Source organism: Gadus chalcogrammus, chromosome 10 (genome assembly GCF_026213295.1).
Source record: "Gadus chalcogrammus isolate NIFS_2021 chromosome 10, NIFS_Gcha_1.0, whole genome shotgun sequence".
Lineage (NCBI taxonomy): Eukaryota > Metazoa > Chordata > Actinopteri > Gadiformes > Gadidae > Gadus > Gadus chalcogrammus.
In genome coordinates, this window is record NC_079421.1 from 6,294,506 (window position 1) to 6,309,124 (window position 14,619).

At 53.2% G+C, this 14,619-nt stretch overlaps 2 protein-coding genes across 2 annotated transcripts; one reads left to right on the forward strand and one right to left on the reverse strand.

Moving 5' to 3' along the window:
• The first annotated feature begins 1,002 nt into the window (after window positions 1-1,002).
• On the forward strand, window positions 1,003-11,849 carry si:ch211-168f7.5 (nascent polypeptide-associated complex subunit alpha, muscle-specific form). The gene is made up of 4 exons (XM_056600881.1): window positions 1,003-1,958; window positions 6,411-6,630; window positions 7,525-7,833; window positions 8,492-11,849. Exons 1-4 carry the CDS (start codon window positions 1,683-1,685, stop codon window positions 11,101-11,103), a joined length of 3,417 nt encoding a protein of 1,138 aa, XP_056456856.1. The 5' UTR covers window positions 1,003-1,682; the 3' UTR covers window positions 11,104-11,849.
• On the reverse strand, window positions 11,276-14,014 carry ttc9c (tetratricopeptide repeat domain 9C). The gene is made up of 4 exons (XM_056600882.1): window positions 13,919-14,014; window positions 13,076-13,459; window positions 12,446-12,628; window positions 11,276-12,131 (listed from the first exon to the last, which is right to left on the reverse strand). The coding sequence occupies exons 2-4, from the start codon at window positions 13,416-13,418 to the stop codon at window positions 12,010-12,012; spliced, it is 648 nt and encodes a 215-aa protein (XP_056456857.1). The 5' UTR covers window positions 13,419-13,459; window positions 13,919-14,014; the 3' UTR covers window positions 11,276-12,009.
• Between the last annotated feature and the right edge of the window lie 605 nt (window positions 14,015-14,619).

Here is a 14,619-nt window from a genome sequence, read left to right on the forward strand (position 1 = left end):
CAAAGCATTGTACTAGCAAATAAACTACGTTCATTGTCTTTTTAGCGCTTTAATGACCTTGTGTATGTCTATCCATTATATTTTGGGCAAGATTATCCGATATTACGCTAAATGTCGCCATCTGCTGGCCAGTGTATCGCTCCAGACCACTGCAGTGAACGTGGCAACAGTAAGGATGATGAAACAATAAAGCGGTGGAATGTAAATTTACTGGACAAAACTAACGTTAAAGTTGAAATGGCTTGTTTAAGAATGAACGATGTGTTTAACATTTATTTACAATTTATTAATATGTGTAAAAGTACAAAAAACAGCTACACCAACAACAACAGTTCCTATCACAATATTTACTACAACAGGCGCAAAAGATACGACTAAGCTAGTACTAGGGCAGGCCTACTACTCCTTACTAGGCCCAGTACTACCACAAGCCTACGAATATTATTATAATAATAATAATAATAATAATAATAATAATAATAATAATAATAATAATAATAATAAATAAATAATAACTATTATTATTATTATTCGTAATAATGTTGTTATGAAAGTATCCAAACCATGATAATACAAATAACAATCCAAACCTATTTGGTAAATGTTAAGAATATATATAGTGAGTAGGGTTACGAGTGAAGGGTAGTTGGCCAAACAGTGGAACGCACCCCTCCCAGAGGTCCTAGGGACGGAGTGAAGGGGAGTGGAACGCACCCCTCCCAGAGATCCTAGGGACGGAGTGAAGGGGAGTGGAACGCACCCCTCCCAGAGTTCCTAGGGACCGAGTGAAGGGGAGTGTAACACATCCCTCCGAGAGGTCCTAGGGACCGAGTGAATGGGAGTAGACTTAACAGTGGAATGGACCCAGAGGTCCTAGGGACCAAGTGAAGGGTAGAAACAGACTAAACATTCGAACGGAGCCCTCTCAAAAGTCCTGCGGTCCGAGTTGGACATCCTAGGGGTTTTCCATGCGTCCGTTCGAAAAACTTCTCCGACCAATCCGCGTCCAGCTCTTGCGCATATGCCCCTCCCATTTGCATTACATTTTTTTTTCCCCGCACTGTTGCCCACAAGTAACGTTACCTCGCGCATTGTTCTGTCTGCACCCGCTGCAGGAAGCGGACCACAGGACCCACTCACAAACACACACACATACACACACACACACACACACACACACACACACACACACACACACACACACACACACACACACACACACACACACACACACACACACACACACACACACACACACACACACACACACACACAGCACATGGATCCGCCATCCAACGCGGTCTGGACGCATGTCAACACCGAATGACGAGACCAACGCTATGGATCATGGTTATTTAATCGCCTTAGAAGTAGGCGACAAGTGGATATAGGCTGCCGTCATTTGGATCCGGCAGCAGGCTTCGATACCCGCGGACTTGACGTGTGGCACTCGAGATGGAGACGCTCAGCAGTAGCAGCGTTTTTTTCCCCCTTGACACAGCATCCGTTTGATTTGTGAGCGGCTGGGATGTGGCTGCTCGACAGCTCCCATGCACATTGAGCTGACTAGTGCTGGACCGTAGCCCGTCTGTCCAGTGATCGGAGAACAGAGTACGAGCGCACGGCCATTATAGAGGCTCCGCTGCCTCCCGTACCCCCCTGCTCGTCCCCTTCGCCCCGGAATGGCCGGGCGAAGCAGCTGCGTGACCTCTCTATGGTCCGGCACCGAGCGTGTCCGGATCGGCGAACGGCTCAAAGCGACGTTAGCCGGGGTGCTTGAGTTGGAGCTGCTCCGCTGCAAACACCTGGACCTGGTGGACGGTGCGCTAGAGGTCAGCACCGGCGCCGCCGGTACCGTCACGGTCCACCCTGGACCGGAGGGGAACACCGGGAACCTCGACGGCGCGTCGGCCACGGATCTGGACCAGTGTTCTGCTGCGACATCCCGCAGGCAACAGGTCAGTGTGTTGGCCACGGCCTAGATCAGTGCATGGCAGGGTTATTAAATATGTATGGATGCTGGTGATATCATGCCAACAAACCGTTCCCTGCGGGGCTCTGTAGCCCCCGGTATCATCCTCCCTCGGGCGCGCCTGCCCGTGTGCCTACTGTCGAATGCGTAATGGATCGAGATGGTCACACACAGACTCCATCCCACCACGGAACCGTATTATTACACGAATGTTGTTTTCCCTACACTGGGAAGTACTGTCATTTGGGCCACGGTCCCAGTCCCAGTGCCAGTCTGATCCGGTGGATCTTATGGTCAAGGTTAGAATTAAGGACACATGTTAGAGAGGTACTGGACTTCACCAGCGGTATCTAGCAGGTTCTACCGTCTGAGGTCTGAACGGACATCTTGTAATAGGTTACTGTCGCGTGGGCATGTGGTCTGTAACAAAAAGTCAAACTGTGACCGTGAGATTTTCTATTCCCAGTCCTAACGACACTTGGTGTGGTGTGGTTCCCCGTGGCTATGAATGGACCGTGGCTCCTATTTCCTGGAGCTCTATGAGTCGCTGGGAACGGCCAACGCACAAAAAACACCGCACAAGAATGTGTGTTAGGTGTTGGTTACAGCTTCCAGGCACAGTGACACACACTCTCCCCATCGAGGCCAGGATACTGTTCCATAAGAGTCACCCTGTACTGTCCCATGATCCCTTTCTCTGCCCACCAGTGTGTTTCCTTGTCTGTATCCGTGTGTGTGTTTGTGTGTGTGTTTGCTTTTGAATCAGCTGCATCCTTATTGTGAAAGTGCCAGAACTCCATGGAGACAGGTTGGAATGTGTCTGTAAATAGCAATGCACAGGTTGGGAGGTGTGTGTGTGTGGGTGTGTGTGTGTTTCTCTTTTAATCACACACACACACACACACACACACTTTACCCACCAGAAGTTGGCGCTTTTACATGACCACCCAAGACCCCTCCCGCGCCAGAGAGAGACGTCGGGTGGTCCGGCCCACGTATATATACCCCGAACATCTTATATCTCCAAACCAGAACCTCTGAGCAGAATCAGCGGTGATGCAATCAGACAAACAGGTGTTTCTACAAAGTGTGTGTGTGTGGGCTGTGTTGTTGTTGTTGAGCAACCTGCCACAGACATGCACACTCCCTCGCTAAGTCATGATCCGTCCGGTTTGTCAGCTCGCTTTTGACAACCATAACACCAGACCTGCTGTACATCTCAGGCTCATAGGGAAGGGAAGTGGAGTCTCCTCTGTGGAGTCTTGGTGGGTTACCATCATGATTTCTTTCTCTAGCTTATACAGACAGGGGGACGCCACACCTCTGCCTCAGTTAGGGCGAGGCGTCCCCTGTCCGTATAAGCTAGAGAAAGGAGCCATAGGGACACCTTCGACACTGAGGGAACCAGTGGTCAGAGATGTGGATGTATAGAAACACACTGCCGTTCCCTCTGCCCTGTCTCTCTCTCGTCCTAACCCTCGTCTAATTAAATGTGATCTAGACTTGTTCAAAATGACTCTCTCTCTCTCTCTCTCTCTCTCTCTCTCTCTCTCTCTCTCTCTCTCTCTCTCTCTCTCTCTCTCTCTCTCTCTCTCTCTCTCTCTCTCTCTCTCTCTCTCTCTCTCGTCTACTTAAATGTGATCTAGACTTGTTCAAAATGACTCTCTCTCTCTCTCTCTCTCTCTCGTCGCCATCGCCCACTGATTGACACCCCCCTGAGAGGGTCCTCGCTGGGAGGCGGGGGGGGGGGGGGGGAGGGAGGGAGGGAGAGATTAGTCATCACCACTGTGCGGGGATCAGGCTGCTCGCCGTCGGTTGCGTGGCACGCCGGGGTAGAGCGGCCCACACAGCGCGGCCCAGCCAAGGCATTCAAACTGAGGCGGCTGCTTTGTCAGCCTCACCGTGTCAGTGTTTTAGCAACAGCAGGGCTTATTGTCACTTATTATCATTATTACAGGCTTATTATTCTAGTGATCAGTGTTGTGTTATATAACGGCCAGCGGAGCAGAAGGCAGATATGTTAGAGCGAGTAGGAGTGGGTTGGTGCCGATCCACCGCGGCCCTGGTGGAGGATCTGAGCAGGGCGCTCGCCGAACACGCCACGCAAGGTCCTGAGCCAAGCTTTAGCTACTTCCTCCACTCCCACACGCACACAAACACATACACACACACACACACATACACATGTACATACACACACACACACACATACATATACACATGTACATACACACACACACACGCACACACACGTACATATACATACAGATACACATGAAAATACCCACACAGCTGGTCTGTTGCTTCCGCTCGTTGGCTAAAACTTCCACACACACACAAAAACACACACACACTACCACACTCCCACACTCCCACACACACACACGTACATACACATACAGATAAACACACGTCTGTTGCTTCCGCTCATTGGCTAAAACTTCCAGTGTCCACCCACGCACACACACACACACACACACACACACACACACACACACACACACACACACACACACACACACACACACACACACACACACACACACACACACACACACACACTAACAGCTGGTCGCTGCTTCCTCTCATTGCCCAAAACTTCCACTGTCCACACACACACACACACACACACACACACACACACACACACACACACACACACACACACACACACACACACACACACGCACACACACAGCTGGTTGCTGCTTCTCTCATTGGCTAAAACTTCCTCTGTCCCACACACGCACACAGCCTGGTTGAAAGGCACTATGAGACCCCTGGTTATTAAACTCAGTGTGTTGCAGCAGCGGCCTGGGTACAATCAAATGCCCCACTGCTGGTGTCTCTGCTCCCACACCGCCTAGCCTCCCCCTCTCCACACACAGGTGTCGTGTTACAGCCGTCCGGCCCAGCACCCCGGGCTTCCTGTCCGCTGGCTCTGTGATTCGATCATGCCCTCGCCGCTGCCGTAACGTGAGATGCCATAATGAGCCCTGCATCAGGGACCATCAGAGAGATCGTTTGTTTGACGTGCAGTGCGAGCGGCCCAAAGGAGGTCCAACAGCACGAGGACGAGTTAACGCTAAGCTCCAAGCCTCTGAGTGGTCTATTTTGGGGAACTCGCATTCAGGAAAATGTGCATTGCATTATCAAGGGCTTTTCAAACAGAGAGGCGATTATGGGATGGTTCACAAAGGCCCAATATACTCGACCCCTGACCAAAGGACAGAAGGATGGACGCGTGCTCTGCGCAGCCTGCTTTCTGGACCTGGACGGGTTAAAATATTCTTTGTGTTGTTCGTAGTCCTGTGTGGGAGGAGAGGGGAGAGAGAGTGGAAATGAAGGGAAGAGAGCGAGAGGGCTGGCGTATCTATGGTGAGGACGAGGTGGCAGCAAGGAGATAATAGAGGCAGGGAGGGGGTGGTGTTTGTCAAGACGGGGGTGGGGGGGGGGGGTGGGAGAGGGTGGTGTTGCACCTCCTTCGAGATGCCCTTGTCTCACCAGGCAACCGCCACCACCTCCACCTTGCTCGGCCTCCCACTGGCGGACTTGTTTCTATTTTCGTTCTTTAGTCTCTCTTTCGTTCCCCCATTCCTCTGCCTTTACATTCCAGCAGCAGAGTCCGACGGAGAGGAGTCAGAGCTTCAGGAGGGATCAAAGTCTCTCAACTCTTTTCTTCAACAGCCCCCCCCCCCCCTCCCTAAAGAATCAGTCCATCCATCCATCCCCCTTTCCTTCTGCAGCTCCTGCTGTTCTTTGTTGCGTCATCTGTCTCCTGGTATTATCCTCCTAAATCCCTCCCCCTATCCTACGACCCCTACCCCCCCCTACCAACATCACCACCACTCTTCTTTCACTCCGTCGGTGACTCACTACCTATATTGTCTGCCTTCGGTAACAAGGGGGATTAATTAGTGCTTAGAGTTACAAGAGGTCTGTTGTCCACCGACTATCTCCTTAATAGTAGTGTGTGTGTGTGTGTGTGTGTGTGTGTGAGTGTGTGTGTGTGCGTGCATGTTTGCGTGTGGAAATGGGAGATGTCCATCGAACAAAACCAATCATGCAAATCAGCGACACACAGTAACTCTGCCACTGAGGTACAATCAGAAGGCTTTTGTTGCAGCTGTGTTGTTTGGTGCCTTGAGACTTCCTGGAAGCTGGTGATGTCACTTTACCGCTAATCTGTTTGGGAGAGGGAGAGGGAGAGGGAGAGGGAGGATCTTTGTTTGGGGGATGGTGGTGGTTGTAATCTGAGGGAGGGGGGGGTGTCACAACCTTATTTTTTTTTTTAGGACAAATTCTTTCTGATGTTACTAGTGCTTACTGCGCAGTGTGACAGGCCCCCACTGTGGCCCTCAGGAGGTACATTCAGCTGGTCTCTCGCCGAGCTGCCCGACTAAAGTCTTCTTCTGTTTGTGTCTGTTTTATTTTTCAGACTTGCTCTCCCGCCGAGGTCATATCCCCCCCCTGTCAGGGACCCCTACTGGAGAAGGGGGGTATCCAAGGCGATGGGCCAGTTCATTGCAAAACCGGGGGGTTTGGTAGCTCAAGGTGGTCCAATCTGTCCTGGGATGCCTCCTCTGAGCTGCTGTCCCCCCCCACTCTGGACTCTAATAGTATGATCCAGATGGACAGTGACTCCAGACCAAGCTCAGGTACGGCACCTAACCACCAACATAAAGACACTAGTTAACACATACTAGTAAACAAAGAACAAGTAACGTGAAGCACACGTTAGTTAACACACTAGTAACCAAAGAACCACCCACATGAATACATTAGCTGAGACATACTAGAACACAAAGAACCACCAGCTCTGCTCTTAACCACCAACATGAACACACTAGTTAGGACATACTAGTACACAAAGAACCACCAACATGAAGAGACTAGTTAAGACATGCTAGTATCTAAGGCCCCAGCTCTGCTCTTCCTATCTGGTCATTCATAGGGCGCTCATGTGTTAACCTGCACCGCCCGTCACCTCCTGCCACTATTGACTGTGTGCAGTTCGATTAAACATTAACCCTCAACTCCTTTTGTAAACCTTGCCGCTGCTCTCGCAACACACCGTCTATTATCTCATAGCTTGACCTTATTCACACCGGCTGCCTCACCTCATAGATCGCATACCACCATTTATCTGGTTATTATTACACACCTCTTGTGTTACTGAAGGTTTATTTAGGTTTTAAACCAGATGAAATCCTCGACTCTTTTGCCTTATCCCTCTACATCGCTCTTACTCAATAGTCAAAACATATCAGCCCACGCTGTAATCTTGACCAAATATTGCATTCTCTTCCAAGGACCTTTATTGCGGATCCAGTCCTTGCCAGTTGCAATTTGGTGGTAAAAAGAAACCATTGTTAAAACTATATTGAGGTTGTTATGGATCACAAAGCAGCTCTATCACTACAATCTGCTGACCGCTCGCCCCTCCTCCCTCACCCATCCTGACACCACCTGTACTCCAGCATGCTCCCCAACAAAGAGGGACTGTCCACAGACCAGCTCTGAACTCTGATGCCCCCCCCCCCCCTCTCCAGGTTTCTACTCGGTCAGCGGCAGCTCTCTGTCGGACTCCTGCTACTCGGTGTCCAGCGAGGCGGCGCCGGGGCTGCCGGGGCCGCCGCCCAAGCCCCCCAGGCACGGGGGCGAGCAGCCTGCTCCCTCGGTCCCTGGGGAGCAGCCCGCTGTCCCCGGGGACCGGCCCCCGGTCCCTGGAGACCCGCCCCCTGTCCCCGGGGAGCCCAGCGTCCCCCGGTGGGCGGAGGGCGCGGGGTGCGGCCCGCAGCCCGCCTCGGAGCAGAGCGCCCCCGGGGAGGCGGACGTGGCGGGGAGGGGGTTCGTCTCAGGTGAGCGTCTCGTTTGGGGGGGTCCACAACCTTAGCGATGGGGTTTATATGTCTCGTTCAACGGGGGCTTTGCTCTGATTGGTTCTGTTTAGAGGAACACCCGTTCCTCTTGTCAAGTCTCGTCTGGTCAATACTTGACAGGACTGCAATTAAACCAGGATCAAGGGAACAAAGGCGAGGCATGCAGGGGTCATCGCCATGGGAACCCGCTAAATATGCAACCTTGTGCCGGACAACTTGGCATGGGCTACAAAAAGAAAGACAATTGGAGGGATTAACATCGCTGCCATTCTGATGCACAGCAGCAGTCCTGCAGTGGCTAGAACGTGTTGGAGCTGAGAGTTGAACATGCTTCCAGGGGGAATGAGGAGGGGTACTTTCACATCTGTAGCACTTGAATCATCTCTTCTGAATGCATGTGACATATTCCGAGGTTTATAAGACACATCTGGGAATATGTTCTAGTTTTACATGGGCTATGGTACAGTAAGCCATGATGTAGATACAGTGCATGGCCTCCACTCAATGATTGTTAACACTTCCTAACCCTCGAGAGCTCTCCTTATTGATGGAGGTTTATACATGTATGTATGAACAGATGGGTCTTTAAACAGTCCAGAAAAGTTTTTCTAAAACAATCTTTTGTTGTTTGTTGCAGGGGACTTTGAGACAGCCGGCCTGAGCTTCTTATCTGACCTTTGCTCATCGCTGAGCGACCCTCAGACGTCTACCCTGGTCTCCCTCCTCGACCCCCTCTCCTCCTCTTCCTCCCCTCATCTGAGGGCTCAACTGGACCCGCACTACTGCACAGACCTGGTATCCCGACGCACCAAGGAGGTGTACTGCTACCCCAGCCCGCTGCACGCTGTGGCCCTCCAGAGCCCCCTCTTCACCCCGCAGGGCCACGAGTCCTCGGCCTCGACCAGCCCCGAAGGCCCCCCGCCGGAGGACCCCCCGGCCTCGGACCCAGACCCCGTCTCCCCCACGGGCCCGGGACCGCCCAGCCCACCCTCCCTCACCCAGCTGGAGCAGTACATCTCCCGGCTGGCTCACCAGTACCGCAGCCGCTCCTCCGGCTCCACCCTGGACCTCGCCCAGGGGTCCGCTGCCAACAGCGCCCTGCGCACTCCGAGCAAGGGCCACGGCTCCACGCAGTCCCTCTCGGCCTTCGAGAGCCGCGCGGCGCCCTCCCCCAAGCCACTGGGGGGCAGCGCGACGCCCTGCAAGTCCCTGGTGGGGAACTCGGCCAAGGTCAGCCTCAGCAGCGCCGGCAAGAGGGCCAGCAGGAACTCCATCAACCTGGGGAACCTCCCCTCGGCCACGGGGGAAGACGTGAACATTAACCTCAACCTCAACCTCAACCTCAACCTGCCCCCCGGCGTGGGGGCCGGCCTGGGGCTGGGGGAGAAGACCAAGAACGGCAGCGCCGGGGCGTTGAGCACCGACCTCTCCAAGGAGGCCGCCGCCTCCACCTCGGCGACCTCCCTGACGTCGTCGTCGACGGCGACCCCGGGGCTTAGAGCGCGCTCCCGCATCTCCACCTGCCCCTCCACCCTGAGCCACCGCAGCTCCCTGGAGGTAGCGTCGGGGGCCGGAGCGACCCCCCCGTTTGGATCGCAGAACTTCTGCCGTTCGCTGGACTGGAGCAGCAGCGCCCCACCGGGGGCCGGGCTGGGGGTCCACACCGGGTCGGCCCCGGGGTCCCAGCGCAGCAGCCTCACCCAGGACCTGGGCTCCAGCTCCCTGCTGGCGGAGGACTCGGCCATGGTGGAGGAGATCGTGCGCCTCTCGGGCCTGTCCCGGGCCGTGGTGGTGGGGCTGATGGAGCAGGGGGTGGAGCTGGACGTGGAATGCTTCCAGGTGGAGCCCGGAACCCGGCCGAGGAGCCAGGGCCACGCGCCGGGGTACCCGTACCGCCTGGCCCCCCAGGACCACCCCCACCCCTGGGCCAAGATGCGCTGCACCTCGGTGGACTCGGAGCTCACTCCGCCGCGGCCCATGCAGCTGTCGCTCAGCGTCACTCACTCCCCACAGTCTCACTCTGGTCTCACTCCCCCGCTGCCTCACTCCCCGCGGTCACAGGCCAGTCTCACCCCGCCCCTCTCCCACGCCAACAGCCCCCTACACCCGTACCCCCCGGTCCAGGCACCGGCCCTGCACTACCAGCCCTCCCACTGTAGCTACCAGCAGGGCCCCGGCCCCTCCGACCTGCCGTCTTCCACCGCCTCCTCCCCGGCCGCCCGGCCCCTCCCCAGGGGCCACTCCCCTCCCCGCCCTCTCCAGCCGTCCCCCTTAGGCTCCACCCCCCTCTCCGTGTTCCGGCGGGACGCGCCGTCCCAGTGCTCCCTGCCCCGCGGCAGCGCCAGCGCCCCGGCCCCCGCCGTCCGGCCGAGGGGCGGGTCCCTCCGGCAGAACGCAGAGGCCGCTGGGGGGGGCGGGGCTGGCGGCGGCTGGAGGCGGTCCGAGGGAGAAGGCCTCTACAGAGGGAGGCACGCGTCCCGGGAGCTGGTCCGGGCGTCGCCGGTGAGCAGCTACGCCCACCGGGACAACTACGGCTCCACCTGGGGGGAGGACGAGCGAGGAGAGGGCGAGCCCCGGCCCAGGGAGGCCTCCGCGCCCAAGAGGACGTCGGGCCGCCTCTGGAGGGGCTGGGACGGGCGCCTCTGGGGCAGAGAGTCGGACGACGACCGGGAGGAGGTGGACAGGGCGGAGTACGGGTACGGCTGGAGCCGGAGCGGGAGCTGGAGGAGGGAGTGTCGGAGGGGGCAGCCCATGACGGGGAGCTGTAAGGAGAAGAGGCCCACGGTGGACAGCTCCCCCAGCTCCTCCTCCGCCGCCGCCAAGGGCAAAGGCGGCTGGGAGAAGAGGAGCTCCAGCCTGAGGCTCTCCAGGACTCTGTTCCGCAGCGAGTCCCAGGGCTTGCTGGTGCCCCGGGCGCGGCGCCAGGAGCCGCTGAGGGCCACACCCTGGGTGTCCTCCCTGGACGTAGCGCGGGCCCGGCTGCAGCTGGAGCCGGAGGACGGCGTGAGGCCCCTGGACGGGGACGGGGATAAACGCCTGTCCTCCACCGCCAGCCTCTTCAACCTCTCCCGGTCCCAGAGCCTGGAGGGCAGCTGCCAGTCCCTCTCGCCGCCCCTCTCCTCCCCTTCCTTCTCGCCGTCACCCCCGCCCCGGACCCTCCAGAGGTCCAGGTCGCTGAGGGACCTCGGGAAGAGAATGTTTGGCTCCATGAGGTCCTTGAGCCTCAAGAAGAGATCGTCAAAGAAGTGAAGCAGTGACGCCTTCATCCTCAAACTATTACAAAAGTCTAGTCAGTATTCTATTAGGAGTAAGGATGTAATAAACACTACTTTAAACACATGAATGATGTTGCTGGATGTACATGCTGCATTTCTGCATACTGTTCTGTATTTCTGTGATTCAGTGATAATGGCTTTAGTGTGGATGTGAGGTTATTCTTGTTTATTGAAAAGTACAATCATATTGGCCAGATATTGACCAAAAGCAAATAAACTTTAACTCGATATTGTGCTCAGGATTTTGAAACGTGTATCCTAAGATTTGAATGGAAGATATGTATCCTAAAATGTATTTGAGAAAACAAACAGACCATAATTAATAAAATAAACTTCTAATGAATGCATTTGTGTCCATGCATGGCATCATTTCTAGCATGGTATTTAAAAAATGGATAGCAGTTTGGCAAACTACAAAAAGTATTTATTGAATCAAACAAAAAACCAACAGATTAAAGCAACACGTCGTGAAATTGACCAAAGAACAAATTGACGAAGGCATAAGAGTGCAGTGAACGGCCCTGGGGTGCCTGTCCAATAGTACAGACCACCTTCTACAACTCTATACCGAAAACATTCACAATGTTTAACCACATTTCCACCGTGGGCATGTGTTCAGTGTGGCCTGCACGTTGCACGCACCTGCTGTCATCTTGAATCTCCACTGTTCAGATTAGCATGCGCCCTACGACCTTGTTCATTCGTGCTCCAACCAGTGCCTCACCCACAACATCACGGAGACGCCGTGCGTGTGATCCGTTCATTGTTTATTAGCCAGGTCAGGCACCGTGAGATCAGCTCCACTCCGACTGTCTCTGGATCCTGGGCTCATGGTTCCGTGGGTTGGGGAGGGTTGGCTGGTAAGGGCCTAGCCGCTGGCCTAACTTGACTCTTCCCCCTTGGAGCTGGAGGAGAACATTCCCCGGTACATCGCCTTCTCCTTCTGTAGCTCTGACTTTAGCTTCTCATCTACCTTCAGCAGATACTTCTTCACATTTGCATCTGCAATAATGGCACACAATGAAAACCAGGGGTATATATATTTATCTATAACATATCTAGTGAAATACGATTTGTGGCTAGCAAAAAGTTGGTCTAGAATTCCTGAACCGTCAACCGACTCAGATGAAAACAAGGGTAAAGTGGACTGGATTGCATATAGTTTATCATCAATCGGTGAAGGCGATTTCATTGAGAGTTACCAAACAAACAATGCAGACTACAAACAAAATTACCTTATTTTGTGAAATATGCATTCAAATAAAGCTCTGAAATAATCCTTTAAAGTGTGTCTTCCCTACACAATGTGGTCTTACCGTTAGGCTGCCCCCTGCAGGCCTTGGTGAGGTACTGCTTGGCAGTGTGTGCATCGCCCAGCTCCAGCGTGGCGACCCCAGCCCTGTAAAGCGCTTTGGGGTCCTCCGGTCGTCTCTGCAACACGCGCAGGCTGTACTCTTGGACACGGGTGTAATCCACACTTTGTTTCTGGAGCAAACATGCTGGGAAAGATTGGACATGGGAGGACAAACAAATAAAGTAGGTGAGATGTTGTGTGGCAGATGAGGGGACAGGATAACCTTTTGGTTGGCTTGATTCGCTAAAAAGGCTCAGAGTTTGATCCCCAATGCCGGCATGTTTTCCTACAGCTCCTCAATGCCCCTCAATATCTGTATTTGTTACGAGTAACTTTGGATGAATACCCATTAAAAGACTATAGCAAAGTAAGTGTACTACCTGGCTAGTAGACCTCCTGTGTGAATGTGAACCTGTGCTTACTGGTGGGCACCAGTCGGAACTGGATCAGTGGAACAGTGCTGCATATAGTCTTTTACGGTACCACTTTATATGATTCATAGCCATAATGTATTTTTCTATATACTTGGGACTTCGGGCTCAATAACTTGAGGTGGATTGGGGGTTCTAAACAGAACTACGTTCCCTCCTACCTGCCAGGTTATTGTAGCAGTCCACCTGCGTGTCCCTCAGCAGCTCGTCCTGTGCCGGCGTCAGGACGGGCACCTCCGTCCCAAAGCCTTTGATCCCCGCGGTGACGTCCGAGTCCAGGCTCCTCAGCAGCAGCAGCGCCCGGTGGTACGAGCCGATGGCCGAGCGGACCCTCCTCCCCCGGTAGAAGCCGTTCCCCTCGGCTTTGAGGCGGACCGCGTCCTGCAGCTGGGCATCCAGCTGTGCGGCGCTGAGCTTGGGTTTGGGGAGGAGGCCGGAGAAGCTGGCTACTGCCGCTGCTGCACCGGATGGTTCCGGACTCTCCCTTCCTCCTGGGGCCTCCATGACGTCTGGACGGAGTGAAGCGGACAGCTGGGGGGACGACACTGAGGGGGATGCGTTGGTGGAGAATGAATACACATGGGTGGACATAGGTGGAGAATGAATACACAAAGCTGGCACAAGTAGTTATTTATTATTGAAGCATGATACAACTAAATGTATTGCTACTATATCTCCATTGACATGGGTCTGATAAGAGGAATCAGATGATGGCCATTATAAAATCTGACACTATACCATCATTTTAGATGCATTGATAAATCCCTATATGGAAATTGTAATATCTCATATATAGCCTAGCAAAAATACCACCACAAATCGACCGGAGCCAAGTGACACACAACTCACAGTGCAGGCAAAACATGGCAAGCTCACTTGACACTGTTACAAGATAACTACAGGAGCCACTCAGTCACACGTTGTTTAATCACAGTCAACCAAAACGAAAGCAACTAAGATATAACCATTGGCAGATTAACTAATGGAGTAGGATCACATCCTACCTTGCAGAGATTACAGATCACTACAGCACAGACTGGAAAGATCTTCCGGGTTTTCTTCTTCTGCGGTCAAATCTAAATCCTCTGGAACACCTTACTGCCCCCTGGCGCCTTAGATGGTATTGCCTGACAAATGCAATATGCTGCTATAATGTGTGTGTGTGTGTGTGCTGTGGAGGCCCCTCCAGAAGTCACTATAGATTACTTTTTTAAGACCTGAACAAAACGTATGGTGTCTTGATGTCTGTTCCAGTCACAAGTATTTTTTTTCCATCCCATTAGCCAGTAAGCCAAATCAATGACACTATATTCATTACAATGAAAAACGTCTGCTTACTGTCATCATATTTATCAAGGATCTCTATGAGAACCGTTATCTTCGTGTTTCTTTGATGGTGAAACAACCATCACAACCAGTATAAAGCACTACGATTCGGATTTGTCACGGAACATCTCAAACACCAAATCCTGATTGCTTATCCTATAAATTAAGTTCTCTCTCGTGTATCTTTTAAATATCAATATCAAAGTATGATTATGTCTCTCAAGCAACAGCATTGTTGTTTTTTATTCATGTAAATGCAAATTTGACTTCTGATCGAAGTGCTGTGCTAAGGCAGTGTAAACCCGTGTTTGTGACAGCTCTTTACTTAACAAACTGGCCAACTCAAACCCTTTGGTTTCTGCGAGATAAAACATCCTGC